This window comes from Dipodomys merriami, unplaced genomic scaffold, assembly GCF_024711535.1.
Source record: "Dipodomys merriami isolate MVZ:Mamm:240054 unplaced genomic scaffold, mDipMer1.0.p SCAF_1, whole genome shotgun sequence".
NCBI lineage: Eukaryota > Metazoa > Chordata > Mammalia > Rodentia > Heteromyidae > Dipodomys > Dipodomys merriami.
This window is the reverse complement of record NW_027202270.1, coordinates 44,932,196-44,950,947: the sequence shown is the minus strand read 5'-3', so window position 1 is coordinate 44,950,947 and position 18,752 is coordinate 44,932,196. Positions and strand designations below refer to the sequence as shown.

General features: G+C 45.9%; 1 protein-coding gene across 1 annotated transcript; it reads left to right on the top strand.

The window, feature by feature from the left end:
• Positions 1 to 8,069: 8,069 nt before the first annotated feature.
• Sp5 (Sp5 transcription factor) lies at positions 8,070 to 10,847 on the top strand. Its single transcript, XM_070033582.1, has 2 exons — positions 8,070 to 8,492; positions 9,161 to 10,847. The coding sequence occupies exons 1-2, from the start codon at positions 8,442 to 8,444 to the stop codon at positions 10,313 to 10,315; spliced, it is 1,206 nt and encodes a 401-aa protein (XP_069889683.1). The 5' UTR covers positions 8,070 to 8,441; the 3' UTR covers positions 10,316 to 10,847.
• The last annotated feature ends 7,905 nt before the right edge of the window (positions 10,848 to 18,752 follow it).

Below are 18,752 nucleotides of genomic sequence, written 5' to 3'. Positions count from 1 at the left end.
CCCTTTTCTCTGTTCATCGTGTGTGTGTGTGTGTGTGTGTGTGTGTGTGTGTGTGTGTGTGTGTGTGTGTGTGTGTGTGTGTGTGTATGGTTTCCCTCTAAATTCTGTTGTCATTTTTGTCTACCTCCATGTTCTCCACTCACTTCTATGAGATCCTGATGCAGCTGTCTCTACTCACCAGAAATTTCTGGTTCTTCTGTCTAGCCCTAGCAGTTACCCCCCATTTCCCGCTTTCTGCTACCATTTCCAGCAAACACCTTACTCCCCAAAATCCTCAATGAATTCAGTCCTTTCACTGAACTCCAAATGGTCTCCTTGCTTTATCTTGCACTGTTGACAGCCACTGAGCTGTTCTTGCTGTCCTATAGGCCTAAACTTCATGGTCCTTTATTGAGATAGAATCTTATCATAGTTCATCCATTCCAAGTGCACTGTACTAGTCAGCTTTCCATCATTGTGATAAAAATACCTGAGTAAGACTGAGTTTCTGGCTGATCATTTCAGAGATCTCAGACCATGGTCACTTGTTTCTAGGCTGTGGTGAGACAGAACCTCATGGCCAGGGGCATGCGGCAGAGCAGAATTGCTCATGCCAAGAAGGTCAGGAAGGAGACAGAGGGCGAGAATGAGAAAGGGCAGGGATAGGGTTTAAGGAACACCCTCCAAGGGCAAGCTCCCAGCAACCTTCTACCGCCCAACGTTTCTACCACTTCTAGTCAATTAGGACCCCATCATTGGATTTATCCACTGATGAATTCAGAGACTCATGATCTAGTTACTTCCTAAAGCACTTCTTCCAAACACTGGTACTCACACTGAGATGCAAAGCTTTAGAGGATATTTAAGATTAAACCACAGCAGGTATCATTTGCTGTTTTGTTAGTATATTCTCAGAGTTATGCAACTATCACCACAAATTGATTATAGAGGTGATAGTTTTCATCTCTACTGAAAAGCTTGGATCCATTATCAGTCATTTCCTAGTCCCCTCACCCCCGGTGTGTGTGGGGAGGAGGGTGAACATGTGTGCACGCATGCATATGCCTGTCCTGGCACTTAAACTCAGGGTCTAGGTACTATCCCAGAACTATTTTGCTCAAGGCTACTACACTATCACTTGTGCCACAACTCTACTTCTGGATTTTTTGGTAGTTTAGTGGAGATACAAGTTTCACCCACTTTCCTGCCCAGGCTGGCATTGAGCCATGATCCTCAGATCTCAGCTTCCTGGGTAGTCAGGCTTACAGAAGTGAGTCACCAGTGCCTGGCTCTGACTATGGATTTTTCCATTCTAAACATTTTATGTAAGTAGAAATACACAGATGATCTTGACTCGGCATAATGGTTTCTAGGGTCATCTATATTATGTCATGTATCAGGAGTTCATTCCTTTTGATGGCTGAATAATATTCCATTGCATAGCTATACCACATTTTATCCATTTATCAGTTCAATGGATTCTGTCCACTATTTTGGCATTTTGAACAATGAATACACATACATAAATTCTTACATGGATATGTTTATGGCTCTCTTTGGTATATAACTAGAAGCAGGATTATAATTTTATGTTCATCATTTTGAAGAACTGCCAGATTGTTTTTCAAAGAGACAATGCCATTTTACATTCCTACCAGCCCTGTGTTAGGGTCCTACTTTTTCTTCATTCTATTTAATATTTTTTTTGTTATTATTTAGACATCTTAGTAGACATGAGTTTCTTATCATGCATTTCAAGGATGATTTTCAACTTTCTTTGGTCAAGTATCTATTTAAATTCTTTGTCCCCTTTTTCAGATTTTTTCCAATTTTTATATTATCTTTCATTTGCAAATTATTTTTCCCATTCTGTGAATAAATAATTCTTTTGGATTTTTGGAAACAGCACTTCAAGATAGATAGAGAGGGCTGAAAATATGGCTTAGTGGTAGAGTGCTTGCCTAGCATGCATGAAGCCCTGGGTTTGAGTCCTCATTGCCAGATAAACAGAAAAGGCCAGAAGTGGTGCTGTGGCTCAAGTGGTAGAGTGCTAGCCTTGAGCAAAAGAAACTCAGGGACAGTGCCTGGGCCCTGAGTTCAAACCCCATGACTGGAGAGAGAGAAGGGGGGAGGGAGGGAGGGAAAGAGAAAGAGAGGGGGGAGGGAGGGAGAGAGAGAGAGAGGGAAGGAGGGAGTTGTCACATTTTCTTTATCCAGCATCTCTAGCTTTTTCCTTTCACATGTGGATATCCAGTTTTCTCATTATCCTTTGTTTAAAAGAGGAGTCCTTTATCCCCCACCCTTTTTACAAGAAAGTAACTCACTATGTAGCCTAGTCTGGCTTTGAACTCACAATCTTCCTACCTGAGCCCTCTAAGTACTAGAATTAGAGGTGCAAACCACCATACTTAATTTTATTTATTTGCTTTACAGTACAGGAGCTAGAACCCAGAGTCTCACACATACTCTTAACCCTAACTTTGCCTGAATTGGCTTCCAACTCCAGATCCTCTTGTTCTGGCCTTCTCAGTAACTGAGGTTACATATGTGTGTCACCATACCCAGCTTATTTTCCCTTTACTGGATCTCCTAGTTTAATTTGTTACTAAATAGTGCCTTTGAAATGCTGAGCTATGCCGGGAGCTGGTGGCTCACGCCTGTAATCCTAGCTACTCAGGAGGCTGAGATCTGAGGATCGCGGTTCAAAGCCAGCCTGGGCAGGAAAGACCGTGAGACTCCTATCTCCAATAAAACCACCAGAAAACCGGAAGTGGTGCTGTAGCTCAAGTGGTAGAGAGCTTGCCTTGAGCTGAAGAGCTGAGGGACAGCGCCCAGGCCCAGAGTTCAAGCCCCATGACAACAACAACAACAAAAAAAATGCTGAGCCACTCTTGGATAGCCACTACCATGTCCCCTCTGCCACCCGCCAAACACATCTGTATTTGTCCTTCCAGGACAAATGGCATTCTACAAGCCAGCCCTTCTAGGGTGAACTTTCAGATATGAAGCTGCATTTATGTTATTCATCTGCTCAGAAACACTAAAATAAATTCCTAACATAGATAACATGGGTTTCAACTCAAACTTTAGTAACCCAGCTCTACCTGTCGATAATTGTAAATCAAAAGCCCAAAATGCCATCAGTTCCACTCCTCACCAGAAAGGAGGTTCCCTTTTTTCCACCTTCACCTTCTTCCTTTCTGGTCACCATAGTAAAATTCTGTAGGTCTCCTCCAAACCCCAGCTTTTGGCTAAAGCTTCCTTTACCTTTACCAGTCTTTCTCTCTTCTCTCCTCTGAAGTTCCTCTGCATCTGTGTGCTCTCTAACACCTGTTATACAGATGACATTGCTACCCACCATTCTATCTCCTAGCACAGTAAACACTGCAGCATACATTGCACATCATGCAAACACTGATTCTGATCCCTCTCAAATGAAAGAAGGAATCAGAGCAGGTGAAGAATTCTTTCTAGTTTTGTGTCTATTACATACTGATCCAGTGGAGACATTTATATTTAAAGTTGACACTAGGTTTGAAACCTAATGTCCTTCCTTCCTTGAAAGAGAAACTTCCCAAGGGAAATAGTTACCAAGCTATGTTCCCACCACCACAGTTGCTTTTGACTGAACTCTCCACCCTACTAATGATGAAAAGCACTATGTCACAATCAGAAATTAGGCCCTCTATAATTTGGTCTATGGCTTAAACAGAAAGATTGCTCCAAATCCTCAGAGTTAACTTACAGAGTATCTGATTGCAATCCCTCCCCAACCCACCCCTACCACTGAAAACACAAAGAAAACACAACTTTGAAACTGAGGAGGCAAAGCTAGATCCTTTCCAAGTTGAGAGTCAAAAACCATAGCAGCTTTCTTTCTGCTGTAGCAAGACTTCAAAATGAGGCCAAAGGACTGTTCTGAAAATGCCTGTTGTGAAGACCCAAGCAATGCGCAGGCATCCACCAGAGGTGCAGTGCCCCATTACCAGAAGAAATACTTCCCCCTTCCCCTCCCAGAACCACTGGTAAAGCAAGGACTGGTACCCTACTAGGCAGACACAGGTTCATTTGAAGTTGAGCTTTTCAGGGGAGGGGCTAGATCTAGCCTGCTAAATAGAACTGCTAAAGAAAGCCAATGAGTTAAGAATTTGTTTGTATGTGTGTATGTGTGTGTTCACTAGGGTTTGAACTCAAGACCTAAGCACTGTCCCTTTTTCTACTCAAAGCTAGTACTCTATCGGTTGAGCCACACCTCCACTTCCAGCTTTTTGCTGGTTAATTGAAGATAAGAGTCTCCTGGGTTTTTCCACCCAGGCGGGCTTCAAACCACGATCTTCAGATCTCAGCCTCCTGAATGTCTATGATTACAGAAACGAATCACCAGGGACCGGTAGGTACTGCATAGATTTTTAAAGAAATCAACTGGAGAGGGGGAAATGACTCCGGTTGCGTGTAAGCCAGAGGCATGGTTCCCCAGTTGCCTGAAGGAAATGGCCTAGGCAGGTGCTAGGCTTGGGCAACCCCAGAAAGTAACCTGGAAGGCGGCAGAGCAGGTCCGCCCCCTGGTGCGCAAAGGCCTCTGCCGGTTGGCTTACCGGCCCATTCCAAGTTGCGCCTGGGCAGCTCTTGCCTCCAGCCCGCTGGTGAAGGAACTGAGCTGCAAACTTCCCAGCCCGGGAACCTGGCTGCTTGCTGATCGGCTCTACCGGGCCAGTCACCACCGGGAGGCAGGTTTTCAACGCCCTCCCCTGCCAGGGTGAAAGTTTGCCCCCAATTCGCTGCTTCCCACCTCCGCCCCCAGTTGGGAGGACCACATAGGAGTTCCTGTGTCAACTGTGCACCAATAACACCCACTAACAAAGGCAAGCCCATTAAACCTTCCCTCCTGTGAACTCACGCCCCAGCGAATACCGCTTTGAACTGACCCCCGCCTCTGTGCCCCCCTCCGCGTGCCGTTTGGGGCGTGCCGGCCCTCCCGGGCTCGCTCCCTCGCTCCCGGCTGCGCACTTTTGCCGCATGCTAGGTCTTTGATGTCTCTTTACATTATGGCAGAGCAGCCACGCGCTCTTTCCAGGCGCGGGGCTTTGTGTAACGGAACTGACATTTGGCCTTGATACCTGTATCTCTTGGTGATTGCAACAAATTTCTAAAATAAATATTGTACTTTGATCTCCCAGCATTGCATTTTTAATAGATGCTCCAAACATTACTTCATTAGGAAGAAGAAGGTTGGGTTTTTTTTAACTGTATTTTTTTGTCTTTTCTTTTCTTTTCTTTCTTTTTTTTTTTTTTTTTTTTTGGTACTGGGGATCGAACCCAGGACGTTGCACTTGCTAGGCAAGCGCTTTGCCACTGAGCTACATCCCAGCCATGGTTTTTTTTTTTTTTAATTTTGGTTTTGTTTTTCCTTTTCCTTTTTTTTTTTTTTTCTTTTGGAGCTCAGGGTAAGGGGAGGGAGGCTAAAGAGCAGTTCCTGAAGCCTTCTAAACTTCACCCAGGGTCTGGGAGAGCTGGAATTCCGGTGAGTTTTCACAAATGTCGAAGAGCAGAGACAGATTACCGTGTGCACATCATTGTCCTGCAGACTTTGTACATATTAACTCTTGTAAACCACAGCCATTCTAGAAAGGGAGCACATTTCAGAGATGGAAGAAACGGACACGTAACTTTTTCTCCACAATCTACAGTGGCAAAGTGGGGAAAACCTGGCTTCAGTAATGAGAGTTCTTTTTCTATTTTAACTTGTCTATTCAGTAATGGGAGTTCTTGATCACAAAGTTACTGCTCTATTTTATCCTGCTAGCCACCAATGATGATTTAATTAGCTCATGGGGGCATTTTGGAAGAGTAGTTAGCTCCTTTGACTATAGAGATGTGAGTCGGCTCTTCTGCCCTTTTGGATTAAAAAAAAAAAAAAATTCTCGGCAAGGAGGATGCCTTCCAGCCTAAGCCTGGCCACCTCCAGGGAAAAGCAGCTTGGAAAAGCCCAGCGGAGCCAGTGCGTGGAGACAAAAAGCTAAGAAACTAGATCTAAACACCTTGGAGGGTGCAGACAAGTGCCCCCGACAAGTGTTCACCACAGGACACCCTGGCTCCAAACTTACCCCTGAGCAGCCTTTCCAGGCCTCTGGCTTCTCCAAGACGCAGCTTCCTGTCCCACACGGGGAGGAGCAGGGCGGCCAGCCCTCTCTCCTTCCCCTTTGCAGAATACCTAGAAAGGAAGAGCAGGCGGGTTGGGGAGAAGGATGGAATGCGGGTGTGAGGTGTGAGGAGGGCCCTTTGTAGTGAGCCGTGGGTGGCCCATTCGAGTTCAGTGAGGTGTTACCGTTTCACTAGCGCCCCCGGGGCTGGGAGAACGTGGGCCTCGCCTTGGCAGGGCCGCCACCCTGCCTGGTGAAGGATGCCCATGTACAACCCGAACACTGGATCCTAGAGTTAAGCTAGCTGCTGAATGGGGCCACTGGTCCTCTAATACCAGTCCTGAGCACACACAGGTCCTTGAAACCCGCAAAAAAAGAAAAAAAAAGTGGATGTTTCGGAGCTGGTTCGGGGATTCTGGAGAAGGTGGTGATTTCAGAGAGAAGACCGAGTAGCTGAGTGGCTGAAAAAGAATGGGGCTACATTCCTGCTCAGGTGGCCCACTTAGCCATACAGTCATGTGACTGCCATGACTGCCGGGCCTCGGAGGCGATTCGGAGCGCCCGCCCCCCAACTCCCAGTGCAGTGGGGGGCCCGTGGCATCCTGCCGGACTCTTCCTCCTCCCCCTCCCCCGCTCCTTCGAGTTCCTAGAGTCCCCCTCCCCCCTTCAGTAGGATGCACTGTGGGTGGCCAACTAGGTTGCAGGGCAGTAGTGGGGAGAGACACCACTTGGACAGCATCAGGGAGGAACCACGACTGTAGCGAGGTGCCCGCCTTGATGGACTTTTTCTTTGCAAATATATTGTAACAAGAGTTCGTGCTGGCTTTCTTTCCCCTCTTGAGAAGCCTCTGTGTGACTTGGGGTTTGTTGAACGACAGCAAGAAAGGCTTCCTGGGCACCGGTGGCTCACGCCTGTAATCCTAGTTACTCAGGAGGCTGAGATCTGAGGATTGCGGTTGTAAACCAGCCAGTGCAGAGAAGTCTGTGAGAACTCTTATCACCAATTAACCACAGTGGGGCTGTGTGGCTTCTGTGGTAGAGTGCTAGCCTTGAGCAAAAATACTCAGGGATAGCACTCAAGCCCTGAGTTCATGCCCAGGACAGGCAGGCAGGCAGAAAGGAAGGCAGGAAGTCAGGAAGGCAGGAAGGAAGGAAGGAAGGAAAGAAGGAAAGAAGGAAGGAAGGAAGGAAGGAAAAAAAAGGAAGGAAGGAAGGAAGGGAGGGAGGGAGGGAGGAAGGGCTTCCTGGACAGCATTTTACATTTTTCCAGTAGTTTTCTCGTATCTCTGTTCCATTTGAGACATGTTACGTACACGTTACTAGTATGGCCGGGGGATGAGCAGCGATCGGATGCCTGCCCCCAACCCGCCCGAGACCAGGGCGGCTAGTCAGGGGAGAATGGGAGGCATAGCACATATTTTCCCCCTGGAGTGGACAGCTTACTTGGCATCCTGACCAGTTCAGCTTTGGGAGTAAACGCGGTGTGGATGTGTTTCCACGTTTACTTTTTATAAAAGTTGAGATCTGAGGAAAACTTCCCAAGAAGTCTCCGTGGACCTGGTGCTGTGGGTCCCTTGCCCCGCCTCGCCCCGCCCCGCCTGACCCCCCTCCGCCCTCCCCCAGGCTCGCTGCGGTCCGAAGTCTTCGAGGGTGGGTGAATGTGTTGTGAGAGTTCGGGGTGTGCTTGGGGAAGAGTTGCCCTCATCCCAGTCTCAAAAAGTGCCGTGCTGGAAGCTGAAGGCAGATTCCTCGAGAGATAACAAAGACACTTTGTCACTTTGGGCGCTGCTTTGGTGCAAATCTTTAATTGCAAGGTGGGGGCGGGGAGATCGAGTGTCTCCAGCAACCCAAGCGCGAGTCTCCAGGCGGCAAGGCCCCCTTTGATCAGGAAAATCCAATTATTTGTGTATATACATTTCCCACATAGTGATTACTTCATTAATTGTCCCGCCTTTATCTCCTCCCTTCCCATCCCCCCTAATAATCAGTTCTTTTATCCAGACCAACAAACACACCATAGGAGCTTTGTGGATTCAAAGGATTTGCTTTCGCTTCTGAAAGAGCCGCTATTCTTTGATGATTGGGCAGCGGCAAACTTCAAAGCCATAAATCTTCGCTCTGACTGGCTGGCGGCCCAGCAAAGTCCTTATCAAATTCTTGGAGGTGATCCTGAAGCGCTCAGACCGCGCGCGGGGCGAGCGAGCGGGGCGCGGGAGGGGAGGACGCCGAGGCGCGCTGGGCGGCCGTTCGTGCTCGCCTTCGGGTGTCCATGCCTCGGTGGCGGCGCCCCGCTCGGCAGCCAGCGGCCCCCGAGCAGTAACCATGGCCGCCGTGGCCGTCCTCCGGAACGACTCCCTACAGGCCTTCCTCCAGGTCAGGACTGGGCCCGGAGGGGGGCGGGAGCAGGTGGGAAGGGCCGTGTCTGGATCTCCCGTGGTGATTCATGCACCCCTAATTCGGGGAAAGACCCCTGTTGGCGGGTGCAGTCGGAGTCAGATTTAGGGGTGTTTCCTTCAAACCTAACCTGGGGTCCCTTTGCGAGAGGGACGCATGGATGTGGGGGGGGTCCCAAGATGAGTGGGAGGGCTGGAGCTGGGCCTGTACCTTACTGCGTCCTGCGGCTGAGTTCAGCCTGGGCTCGGCCAAGGAAGAGCCAGAGGGGAGCCAGGAAAAGTGAGGTTCAAAGATGCAGAGGCGAGCGAGCGTTAGGGCGGCCAGGCCGTGAGTGCTTGCAGACTAGCGTCGGAGCGGGGAGCAGCTCCTCCCCACTTTGAGCCTTCCTTAAAGATTGAGATGGCTCCCCTCGGCACCAAGTAGTTTACCGTGAGGCGCCCGCGCGCTCCGCACTTAGCTCAGACACCAAAAGTTTTCTGGGACCCGTGGGTGCGTACGTGGGGTGCAGTGATGGGGCGGTGGGGGGGGGCGGCCGGGCGGAGGAGGGCTGGCAGTATAACAGCGGGCGTGGCGGGCCGGCCCCGAGTCGGTGCTGGGAGCGCTAACCTTTGTGTCTTCTCCGCCCTCCCTCGCGGCGGCCCATGCAGGACCGCACCCCCAGCGCCTCCCCGGACCTGGGCAAGCACTCGCCCCTGGCGCTGCTGGCCGCCACCTGTAGCCGGATCGGCCAGCCGGGCGCCGCGGCGGCGGCCCCGGACTTCCTGCAAGTGCCCTACGACCCAGCGCTGGGCTCGCCCTCCAGGCTCTTCCACCCGTGGACAAGCGACATGCCGGCGCACTCGCCGGGCGCGCTGGCGCCCCCGCACCCCAGCCTGGGGTTGACGCCGCAGAAACCGCACCTGCAGCCGTCCTTCGGGGCTGCGCACGAGCTGCCGCTCACGCCCCCGGCGGACCCCTCCTACCCCTACGAGTTCTCGCCGGTCAAGATGCTGCCCTCGAGCATGGCCGCTCTGCCTGCCAGCTGCGCTCCCGCCTACGTGCCCTACGCCGCGCAGGCCGCGCTGCCCCCGGGCTACTCCAACCTGCTGCCCCCGCCGCCGCCGCCGCCGCCGCCGCCACCACCCACCTGCCGTCAGCTGTCCCCCAACCCGGCCCCCGACGATCTCCCGTGGTGGAGCATCCCGCAGTCCGGCTCTGGACCCGGGGCCTCCGGCGTTGCCGGGGGCACCCTCTCCAGCGCCTGTGCTGGGGGTCCCCACACCCCGCGCTTCCCGGCCTCAGCGGCCGCCGCTGCCGCCGCCGCCGCCGCCCTGCAGCGGGGCCTAGTGTTGGGCCCGTCGGACTTTGCGCAGTACCAGAGCCAGATCGCTGCGCTGCTGCAGACCAAGGCCCCCCTGGCGGCCACGGCCAGGAGGTGCCGCCGCTGCCGCTGCCCCAACTGCCAGGCGGCGGGCGGCGCCCCCGAGGCGGAGCCGGGTAAAAAGAAGCAACACGTGTGCCATGTGCCGGGCTGCGGCAAGGTGTACGGCAAGACGTCGCACCTGAAGGCGCACCTGCGCTGGCACACGGGCGAGCGGCCCTTCGTGTGCAACTGGCTCTTCTGCGGGAAGAGCTTCACGCGCTCGGACGAGCTGCAGCGGCACCTGCGGACTCACACGGGCGAGAAGCGCTTCGCCTGTCCCGAGTGTGGCAAGCGCTTCATGCGCAGCGACCACCTGGCCAAGCATGTCAAGACTCACCAAAATAAGAAGCTTAAAGTTGTCGAGGCTGGCGTCAAGCGGGAGAACCCCAGAGACCTGTGAGCGCCCCCGGACGCTGGACGCTGTTCCTATCACTCCAGCCTAGGGTTCCCCTCCACACACCCCCTGCAGAAGGACTTTTGCCATTGCCCAAAGTGGAGACAGGCTCCCAGCTTCCTTGGCCCTGGGACAGAGTAGGCCGGGGAGACCCCGTTGGGAACTGGTGCCAGTGGGGTCATGGTTAAGAGCCCCTGGATTGTGCCAGGATGAATCCACAAAGTCCGCACCGTTGCCACCGCCCGGGAGACTTGCAGTTTGGGAGTACTACCCTGGGCCTTGTAGATAGGACACGCTGCTGAATAAAAGCCGAAAGACCTTGAGAGATTGAAACTGTTTTCACCAGGACCGCTCCAGGCTTTGTACAGGTTATTTAATAATAGCTTTGTTAAAGAGTAATTATAATTACGACATTAATGTTTGTTTTGTTTTCAGCTCCACGCAGAGCTACAGCATGATGTGTCTCTGTAAAGCGATCAGCGATTGCAGCGTGAAAATAAATACGTTAACTTCAGGGTCACCTTGGAAAGACCCCGCAGAGCTGGTCTCATTTGATCTTTTCTTCTTCCAGAGGCTTTACTTAGCACTCAGGTTTCGTCCCGGCAATTTGGTGCTTCCTATGGGCTGTCTGTGTCAGAAGCTTCATTTGCAAAGTTCTGGATAAAGCGTGTTCTGCGCCCCGACAGAAGAAGGGCAAGGTCAGGTTTGTTGTCAAGAGGCTAGGGAAAGATTCTTTTTCGCCTAATCACAACTTGATTTTCCTCATGTGACTTAAGTTCTTGACTGTCACATTTCTGTGACAAGTTTCATACCTACTACACATACGAAGTTCGTTTTATTTGGTGAATCCCCAGTAGTTTTTTCATTTGTTGATGGTGATGGTTCCAGGACAAGTCAGTGGTGGGGATACCAGGTGTCAGAGGAGAGAGACTGACTCAGGGTCTGTTCACAGGTGAGATCTTGGGGAGTTAAGGAGACCAGAGGTAACTGGAGCCTTTCTCTGAGTAACAGAGAAAATCAAGTAGGTAACTGTTCCCAGGTGTCACTTGTTTTCAGCCCCAGGCCACAAACGCTGTCTTATTTTCTTCATCCTCTCTTTGCTGCTGAAATCTAAAGTCTTGTTTCTAGTAACCACCTGGAGTTTCCGGGTTAGGTCAAGAAAGTTCCATTCGCTGTTGCATATTGGGGTTTTCTTTTATTGATCACTGATAGATTTGTCTCAGGGAGGAGCCATGAATAGTGACAGCTTGGAAATGGTGAAAATAGGATTTAAATCAATATTAGGTTTCCTGCCGTTCTCTGAAAAGTTAAAGTTTACAGTGTTGTTCCCCACACACACCCACCCACCAAGTGTTTCAACGACTTGGTCATTTGTATCATTTGAGTTTTAATTTGAAACTTGAACTAACAGGGAATTAGACCTTTTGGTTTTGAGTTGGCAAAAAAAGTAAATGTAAAAGGCTTAAAGCCTATTAATAATTTAAACTAGCATCTTGAATGCCACCCTTCAGTACATAATCTTTTCATGATAGAAGTATATGTAAATTTGTGATATTTCAGAGCCTACAAATTGCTGTTGATTTTTGTTTGAAATCAGACTGAAGGGTGTAAAGTCTTAAAACCTGTAAAGGTTGTTCTTGAAATTTGTATTGAAATATAAATATAATTGAAGTGAAGATTCCTTTAATATTCCTAAGAAATAGCATTTTATTGTGTAATGTGGGACAGGATATTGAATTATTTATGGAAGTTAATATGCTTTGGGACCATTTTGACATTTTGGAACTATTTAATGACAAATGAAAAGTTAGTTTAAGCTAGATTTGCAAGGGGGTAGCAGTTTGACCAGCCAAGGTAATATAGCTGCTACACAGTAATATACATCTAAGTTTGTACTCCTAGTCTAAATAAATTCTAATTAATTAATCTTGATATGAGTTCACATTTAAATATATAAATAGAAGAGTTACAGAAATTTCCATTCTCACAAAAGTACTGAACTGTCATGTCTGAAACCTATCCTGGGATCAACTTCAGGGTCAGAAAAGATGTCTTGGATGGTGAGGAAAGAAGAATGCTTGTTAGAATAAGAAGATCTAGGGCCTGTACATTCTCATTTGAGAGAATGTCTGATAGAGAAAGAAAAATGGCACTTTTGAAGTGAGTCTCTGATGGTTAATGACAGTTATGGTCACTTAGTATTCAAATAGATGAGGTATTGAGGTTAAAACTCATTTAGCAAAACCCAATGGGATTTGAAGACAGTTTTTTAAATAACTTTGTAATTATGAGAAAAACTTGATAAAAATACATGGAATTTACCAAAATCAGTCATTTGGTGACACCATTAAACTTTTTAGTGGCTGCACTTAATTGAACACACAAAATTTCAAAGCATGGCAAAGTAATCTTTAGATTAACTTGGTGCAAGTGAAAGATACGCAGATGTGTGTTTCAATTTCTTTAGATATCATATTAATGCGATCCTACCCAGGTATAGGAAGGCAACTTCATATTCATACTGAAACATACTGAAATATAATGCAAGAATGTGTTAGCGTTTACAAGCTGTTAAAACTGCTACTCTCATGTTTATAGTTTCAGAAAACTCAGTATCCCTCAGGAAATTAAAAATTGTTTAAAAATGCACCAAGTTATGCGTAAATTGGGCATATTCATTATACAAGAAAATTTAATGAAATCCAAATGAAAAGTTTAGAAATAGATTGTCAAGTGTATCACTAAGTGCTATTAAGTGTAAACTAAAATTCATTTTTAATTGGCTTGCCAACATCAAAAATAGCGAATTTAATTCTTCAACTTTATTCAAGGTTTTAAAGACCACAGCACAGTTCAATCAATTTTTTAAACCAATTAAATATATTAATGATTGTCTCAAAAGTTGCAAGACTTCATAGTTTTTTAAGCAACTTATTTGGATAGCAGCAGTTTGTGTCATATTTTAGAAAAAATTATTTTGAATTTTGCATTAAACGGATAAATGAACCGTTTTAGACAAGAACTTGAAACAGAAAAATTGTTATGCTTGCATTAATTTAGAATCGTTTCGGAACTTATTAACATTGCAGTTTTCTGCTTTTCTCATAGGAAAATTGTGCAAATATACCCTTGCCCAATCACTCTTTTTAAAGGCTGGTAATAAGTGAAAGTTAATTATGCTAAAGAAAATATAACCATGCTGCTAACCTCCATGTTAATCTTTTCTAGAATTAGAGAACTTAGCTATTAAATTTAAATAATAGAACTATAGCACATGTTGTATTTTGCTACTTCACCAATTTTTTATTTTTTGTCAGTGGTGGGGGGGTGAATTCTGGGCCCTCAGCTCTTCAGCTCAAGAGCTAGCGCCCTACCAGGTAGGGTCCCTGCACCACTTCCAGCTTTTTTCTGCTTATGTGGTGTTGAGGAATTGAACCCAGGGCCTCATGCATGCAAGGCAAGCACTCTACCACTGAGCCAACTTCCCAGTCCAAGGAAACCTTCAAAAAAAAAAATCTTGCTACATTCTTGCTGAAACCTTTTTCAAACAATGACATTTCATAGAAATGATAACCTTAACTTGCCCTGCATTCTATGCTAATACTACAGGGTTTTAGAAAATCCATTCAAAACAGCATCTTCAGTTATTTGTTTGTTTTTTCCAGAGCTGAGGACTGAACTCAGGGCCTTGTGCTTGCCAGGCAGGCACTCTTCTGCTGAGCTAAACCCCCAGCCTCCCATCTTCAGTTTTTTTGGTTCTGTACTATTCCCAATTTGGCATAGTTGAAAATTTCACCAAATGTTACTAACATACTAGCTAAGACTTCAAATTCATGCAAATGCCTGGCTTTTTTGTAGGACTTAAAATTGCAAACCACTTTTATATGCTTTACCTTATCACCTTGCATGCCAAAGGAAATTGACAAACATCTCCTTAGGAAATGGCCTCTATTAAAAAAAACACACACACAAAAAAACACTTAAACCTCAAACTTGGATTTTTGGTAATCATAACTAGAGTTTGCTACTGTCCCAGTTAAATGTCATTATTTTCCTCTGGTTTATATGATAGAGGGATACTCTTAAAACAGAATGAGACCCAGAGTAGTTTTGAAGTGCTGTGTGTATCTGATAAATAGCAGGAAAAAATTAGGAAGACATCTAGATAGATGTGTGTTGATAATGTTATTAAATATTTAGGTTAATATACTAAAGGAACATGTCTCACTACCGAGCCAGTTTAATTGTAACCTAACTTATGTGGCAATTTAATATGTGGAATTTAGACCATAATTTTTTTCTGGTATTAAGACATTTGTGCCTGAGTGCTGATGTCAATTGCTCCTCCCTTGTTTATTTTTTAAAATCCTGATATGTTACCAGACAAGGCAATGTTTCAAGTTAATGGACTCTGTATAACTTGTATCCTTACTATTCGAAATACAAAGATGCAATCCAACAATTATGGAACATCACAGCTTTTCCAAAAAATCTTTTCAGTTATTTTACCATTATAACATTACCAATTGAAGATTTGCATGTGAATGATTGCTATAGTATAATTTCCTACTGATTCTTTGATTACTTCCCTTTCTAAACCAGACAATTTTCTTCAGGGCTTATGATTATCTATAGCCTAATTCCCAAGGGGATGTTTGACAATTCAAGATTCAATCCACACATGTGAACTGCAGTTTTCGATACAACACAGAAGAAACAACAGGAACGGATATATTTTGGTTTTCTATCTAATACAAAAATTCAATCCGGAGAAAATAAATCCAGTTCTTAGTTTGATATCATCACTTACCAGAAATTTGTTTCAGCCCTATGAAGATGGAGTCTGCATATTAAGAAATGGAAGTTTGTTTGCTAGTAAAATTGTTCTAACTTTACTCAAACTTTTTTTTTTTTGTCGGTCGTGGGGCTTGAACTCTGGGTCTGGGCCCTATCCCTCAGCTCTTCAGCTCAAGGCGAGTGCTCTACCACTTGAGCTACAGCGCCACTTCCGTTTTATTTTCTGGTGGTTTATTGGAGATAGGAGTCTCACGGTCTTTCCTGCCCGGGCTGGCTTTGAACCGCGATCCTCAGATCTCAGCCTCCTGAGTAGCTAGGATTACAGGCGTGAGCCACCAGCGCCCGGCTTACTCAAACTTTTTTTTTTTTTTTGTCGGTCATGGGGCTTGAACTCTGGGCCTGGGCGCTGTCCCTCAGCTCTTCAGCTCAAGGCGAGCGCTCTACCACTTGAGCTACAGCGCCACTTCCGGTTTTCTGGTGGTTTTACTGGAGATAGGAGTCTCACGGTCTCTCCTGCCCGGGCTGGCTTTGAACCGCGATCCTCAGATCTCAGCCTCCTGAGTAGCTAGGATTACAGGCGTGAGCCACCAGCGCCCGGCTTTACTCAAACTTTTGATATCGGAAGAACACTAAAACTTTCTAAAGTCTAAGGTAATGTCTATGTCAAATGCTTTTTTTTAAATACAAAGTTAAACCATTCATGCAGGAGTTTCCTAATGGTTTTATGTTTAGCATAATCTAAAACTCAGATGGGAGACATCTGGTCCTCAAGCTTCATTCAATTCACCAGATAAGTATGTGCTCATGGCTTTGTGCTTATGGCTGGGGAAGTGTAGCTTAATTTTGAAGGTAAGAGTGACCTTAGTCTGATTTCTGTGAGCTTCGGTGTCATACTGGAGGCATTGCTTGCTTTTTCTATTGTGCATGTCTTGCATATGTCACACTGTGGCAGGAAAATTCAGATTGTGCTATAGTCATCCTTAAAGTATTAAGGCTTGTTGTTGGAGTTGGCTCCCTATAACATGCACTATCAATGCTAGACCCAGGGTCTTGTGCATGCTAGGCCAAGAGCTCTACCACAAAACTATAGCCTCTGACCTTAAAAAATAAATGAGGTCCAGTCCTGCTAAGTTGCTTGGGCTTGCTCAAGCTTTCAGTCCTCCTGCTGCAGCCTCCCAAGTAGCCAGGTTTGCAGGCCTGTACTCCACAACCAGCTAAATCTATCTCAGCCTCCTAAGGAGCTGGAATTACAGATGTGAGCCACCTGTACCTTGAAAAATCTATTTTTAATAGCAACTGTATTCTTTGACCTAAATTTAACATATGGGTGAATTCAATATTATAGCTGTATTTCAAGTCATATTTTATAAATTAAATTTAGTCAAGCTATATTTGATTTATACTTGGCTGGTGTTTTTGTGGATTTATGGATGTCAATAGGAAAAATATTTACATCACAATTGAAAAAAATTGCAAACGTGATAGATTACAGGTTGAGGCCATTCCAATTTGGATAAGAAATATGCAAAAGATTGGCTAACTTTATAAACATAGCCTTTAATTTGAGCTAAAGTTTTAATGAAAAATGTAAGCTAACTAGTATACATATGTATTTTTGTTCTGTCAGGACTAGGGTTTGAACTCAGAGCTTTGCACTTAAAAAGCAAGTATTCTGTCACTTGAGCCACACACCAGCCCTAACTTTTTTGTAATAGGATCTTGCCCTGTAGCCTAGTCTGTCCAGGAACTTGCTATGTAGTCTAGGCTAGCCTCAAATTCTTAATTCTTCTGCCTGGTCTTTTAGAGTTCTTGAATTACAGGTATGCACTTCAGTTACTTAATGAACTTCTCTCTCATAGCCTTTACACACTCTCCCCTGTTTATCCTTGAAGTCCACATCTGTTAACAACTGCTTGCAAAGTCATTGTGATAACAGTTTTGTACTGAGCCTGGGCTTGAAGAAAGTATTAGCCACCACCCCCTCACCCCACCACTACCACCAATCACTCACAATTCATACTCATCAATAGCAAGCTGTGGATCTTGAGCATCTAATAGCTGCTAATGGAGATTTTTCTATCCGGGATGGCTTCAAAGTAAGACCCTCAGAGCTCAGCATCCTGAGTAGCTAGGATTACAGGCCTGAGTCACTGGCTCCTGGAAATTCTGTGGTCTTGAAGTATTAAAGCAGTGGTCATTCTGGCTTCTTCCCTATGACCCTTCAGTCTTAAATTTTGGGTTGAGCAATGAGTCCCTTTGGGTAGACTAAGAATGAATTAGATGATAGTCAAAACATATACAGTGGTTATCACTGTGTTTGGACAGTCAAAACATAAGCATTACTAGAATAAGAATTAGTGTATATTGTAGGGCAGAGCATAGAGAGGACCCAAACTGTCAAGATATATGAAAATTGGAAGAGGGTCCGACCCAAGGGGCCAACAGATGGACCCCTTTTAGTAATTTTTCTAGCTTTACAAAATTTTTTTGCTAGCTTTATAATTTTGGATATTTTAACTCTACCTATTGAACTATATTAATGTATGTGTAACAGCTAGTGTTTACTAGAGTATAGTCTTTCCTTTGTGAGTCTGGTAATATGCCTAGGGCAATTCTATTATCCAAAAAACCATAGTCCTGACAGGCCTTATTTGAAGGATTATACCAGCTTCATTTTGGAGCTCATTTTTGCCTGCCTTCTTTCCTTGCTTGCTTGCTTCCTTCCTTCCCTTCCCTTCCCTTCCCTTCCTTCCTTCCTTCCTTCCTTCCTTCCTTCCTTCCTTCCTTCCTTCCTTCCTTCCTTCCTTCCTTCTCTCTCTCTCTCTCTCTCTCTCTCTCTCTCTCTCTTTCTTTCTTTCTTTCTTTCTTTCTTTCTTTCTTTCTTTCTTTCTTTCTTTCTTATTCTGGGGCTTAAAGTCAGGCTCTGGGCTCTGTCCTTGAGCTTCTTTTGTTCCATGAAGTTAGTACTCTGCCACTTGAACCACAGTTCCACTTCTGACTTTTTTTTTGGATAGTTTAATGGAAATAAGAGTTTCACAACTTTCATGTCCAGACTGCCTTCAAACTGTTATCCTCAGATCTCAGCCTCCTGAGTAGCTGGAATTACAAGTGTGAGCTCCAATTTTTGCCATCTTTAAGGATCTAATATGGTTGGTGTCAGGATTTTCCAGGAAAGAGTACAAGAGTAAGATCTTTACTGTTTTTTCTATAAATAACTTAGTATCGGCTAGTAATTCACAAGAATATCTTAGAATGCAAAGCCAGGCATAGGTGGCTCATGCCTATAATCCCAGCTACTTGATAGGCTGAGATTAGGTATGGGTCATGCATTCATGTCATCCTAAGCAGAAAAGGTAGAGACTCCATATCCACCTGGAAAGACACTGGGTTTAGTGACACATGCCTGTCATCCCAACTACAACAGAAAGTGTAAAACCAGCAGATTTCAGTCCTGACCCAAGCAAAAAGTGAGGCCTGATCTAAAAAGTAACCAGGGCAAAAATGGGCTGGAGGCATGACTCAATAGGAGAGCACCTGTCTAACAAGCATGAGGCCCTGAGCTCAGACTAGGACCATCAAAACAGACAAAAAGAATAGTTGGAATGTGAGATTATGTTGTATTTTTTATAACCATCCAATGTTTAGG

Excerpts from the sequence above, each read along its gene's own strand:
- Sp5 (XM_070033582.1), top strand. The coding sequence starts at position 8,442 with ATGGCCGCCGTGGCCGTCCTCCGGAACGACTCCCTACAGGCCTTCCTC. Across the intron at positions 8,493-9,160 it reads CCCTACAGGCCTTCCTCCAG|GACCGCACCCCCAGCGCCTC; the intron begins GTCAGGACTGGG and ends CGGCCCATGCAG.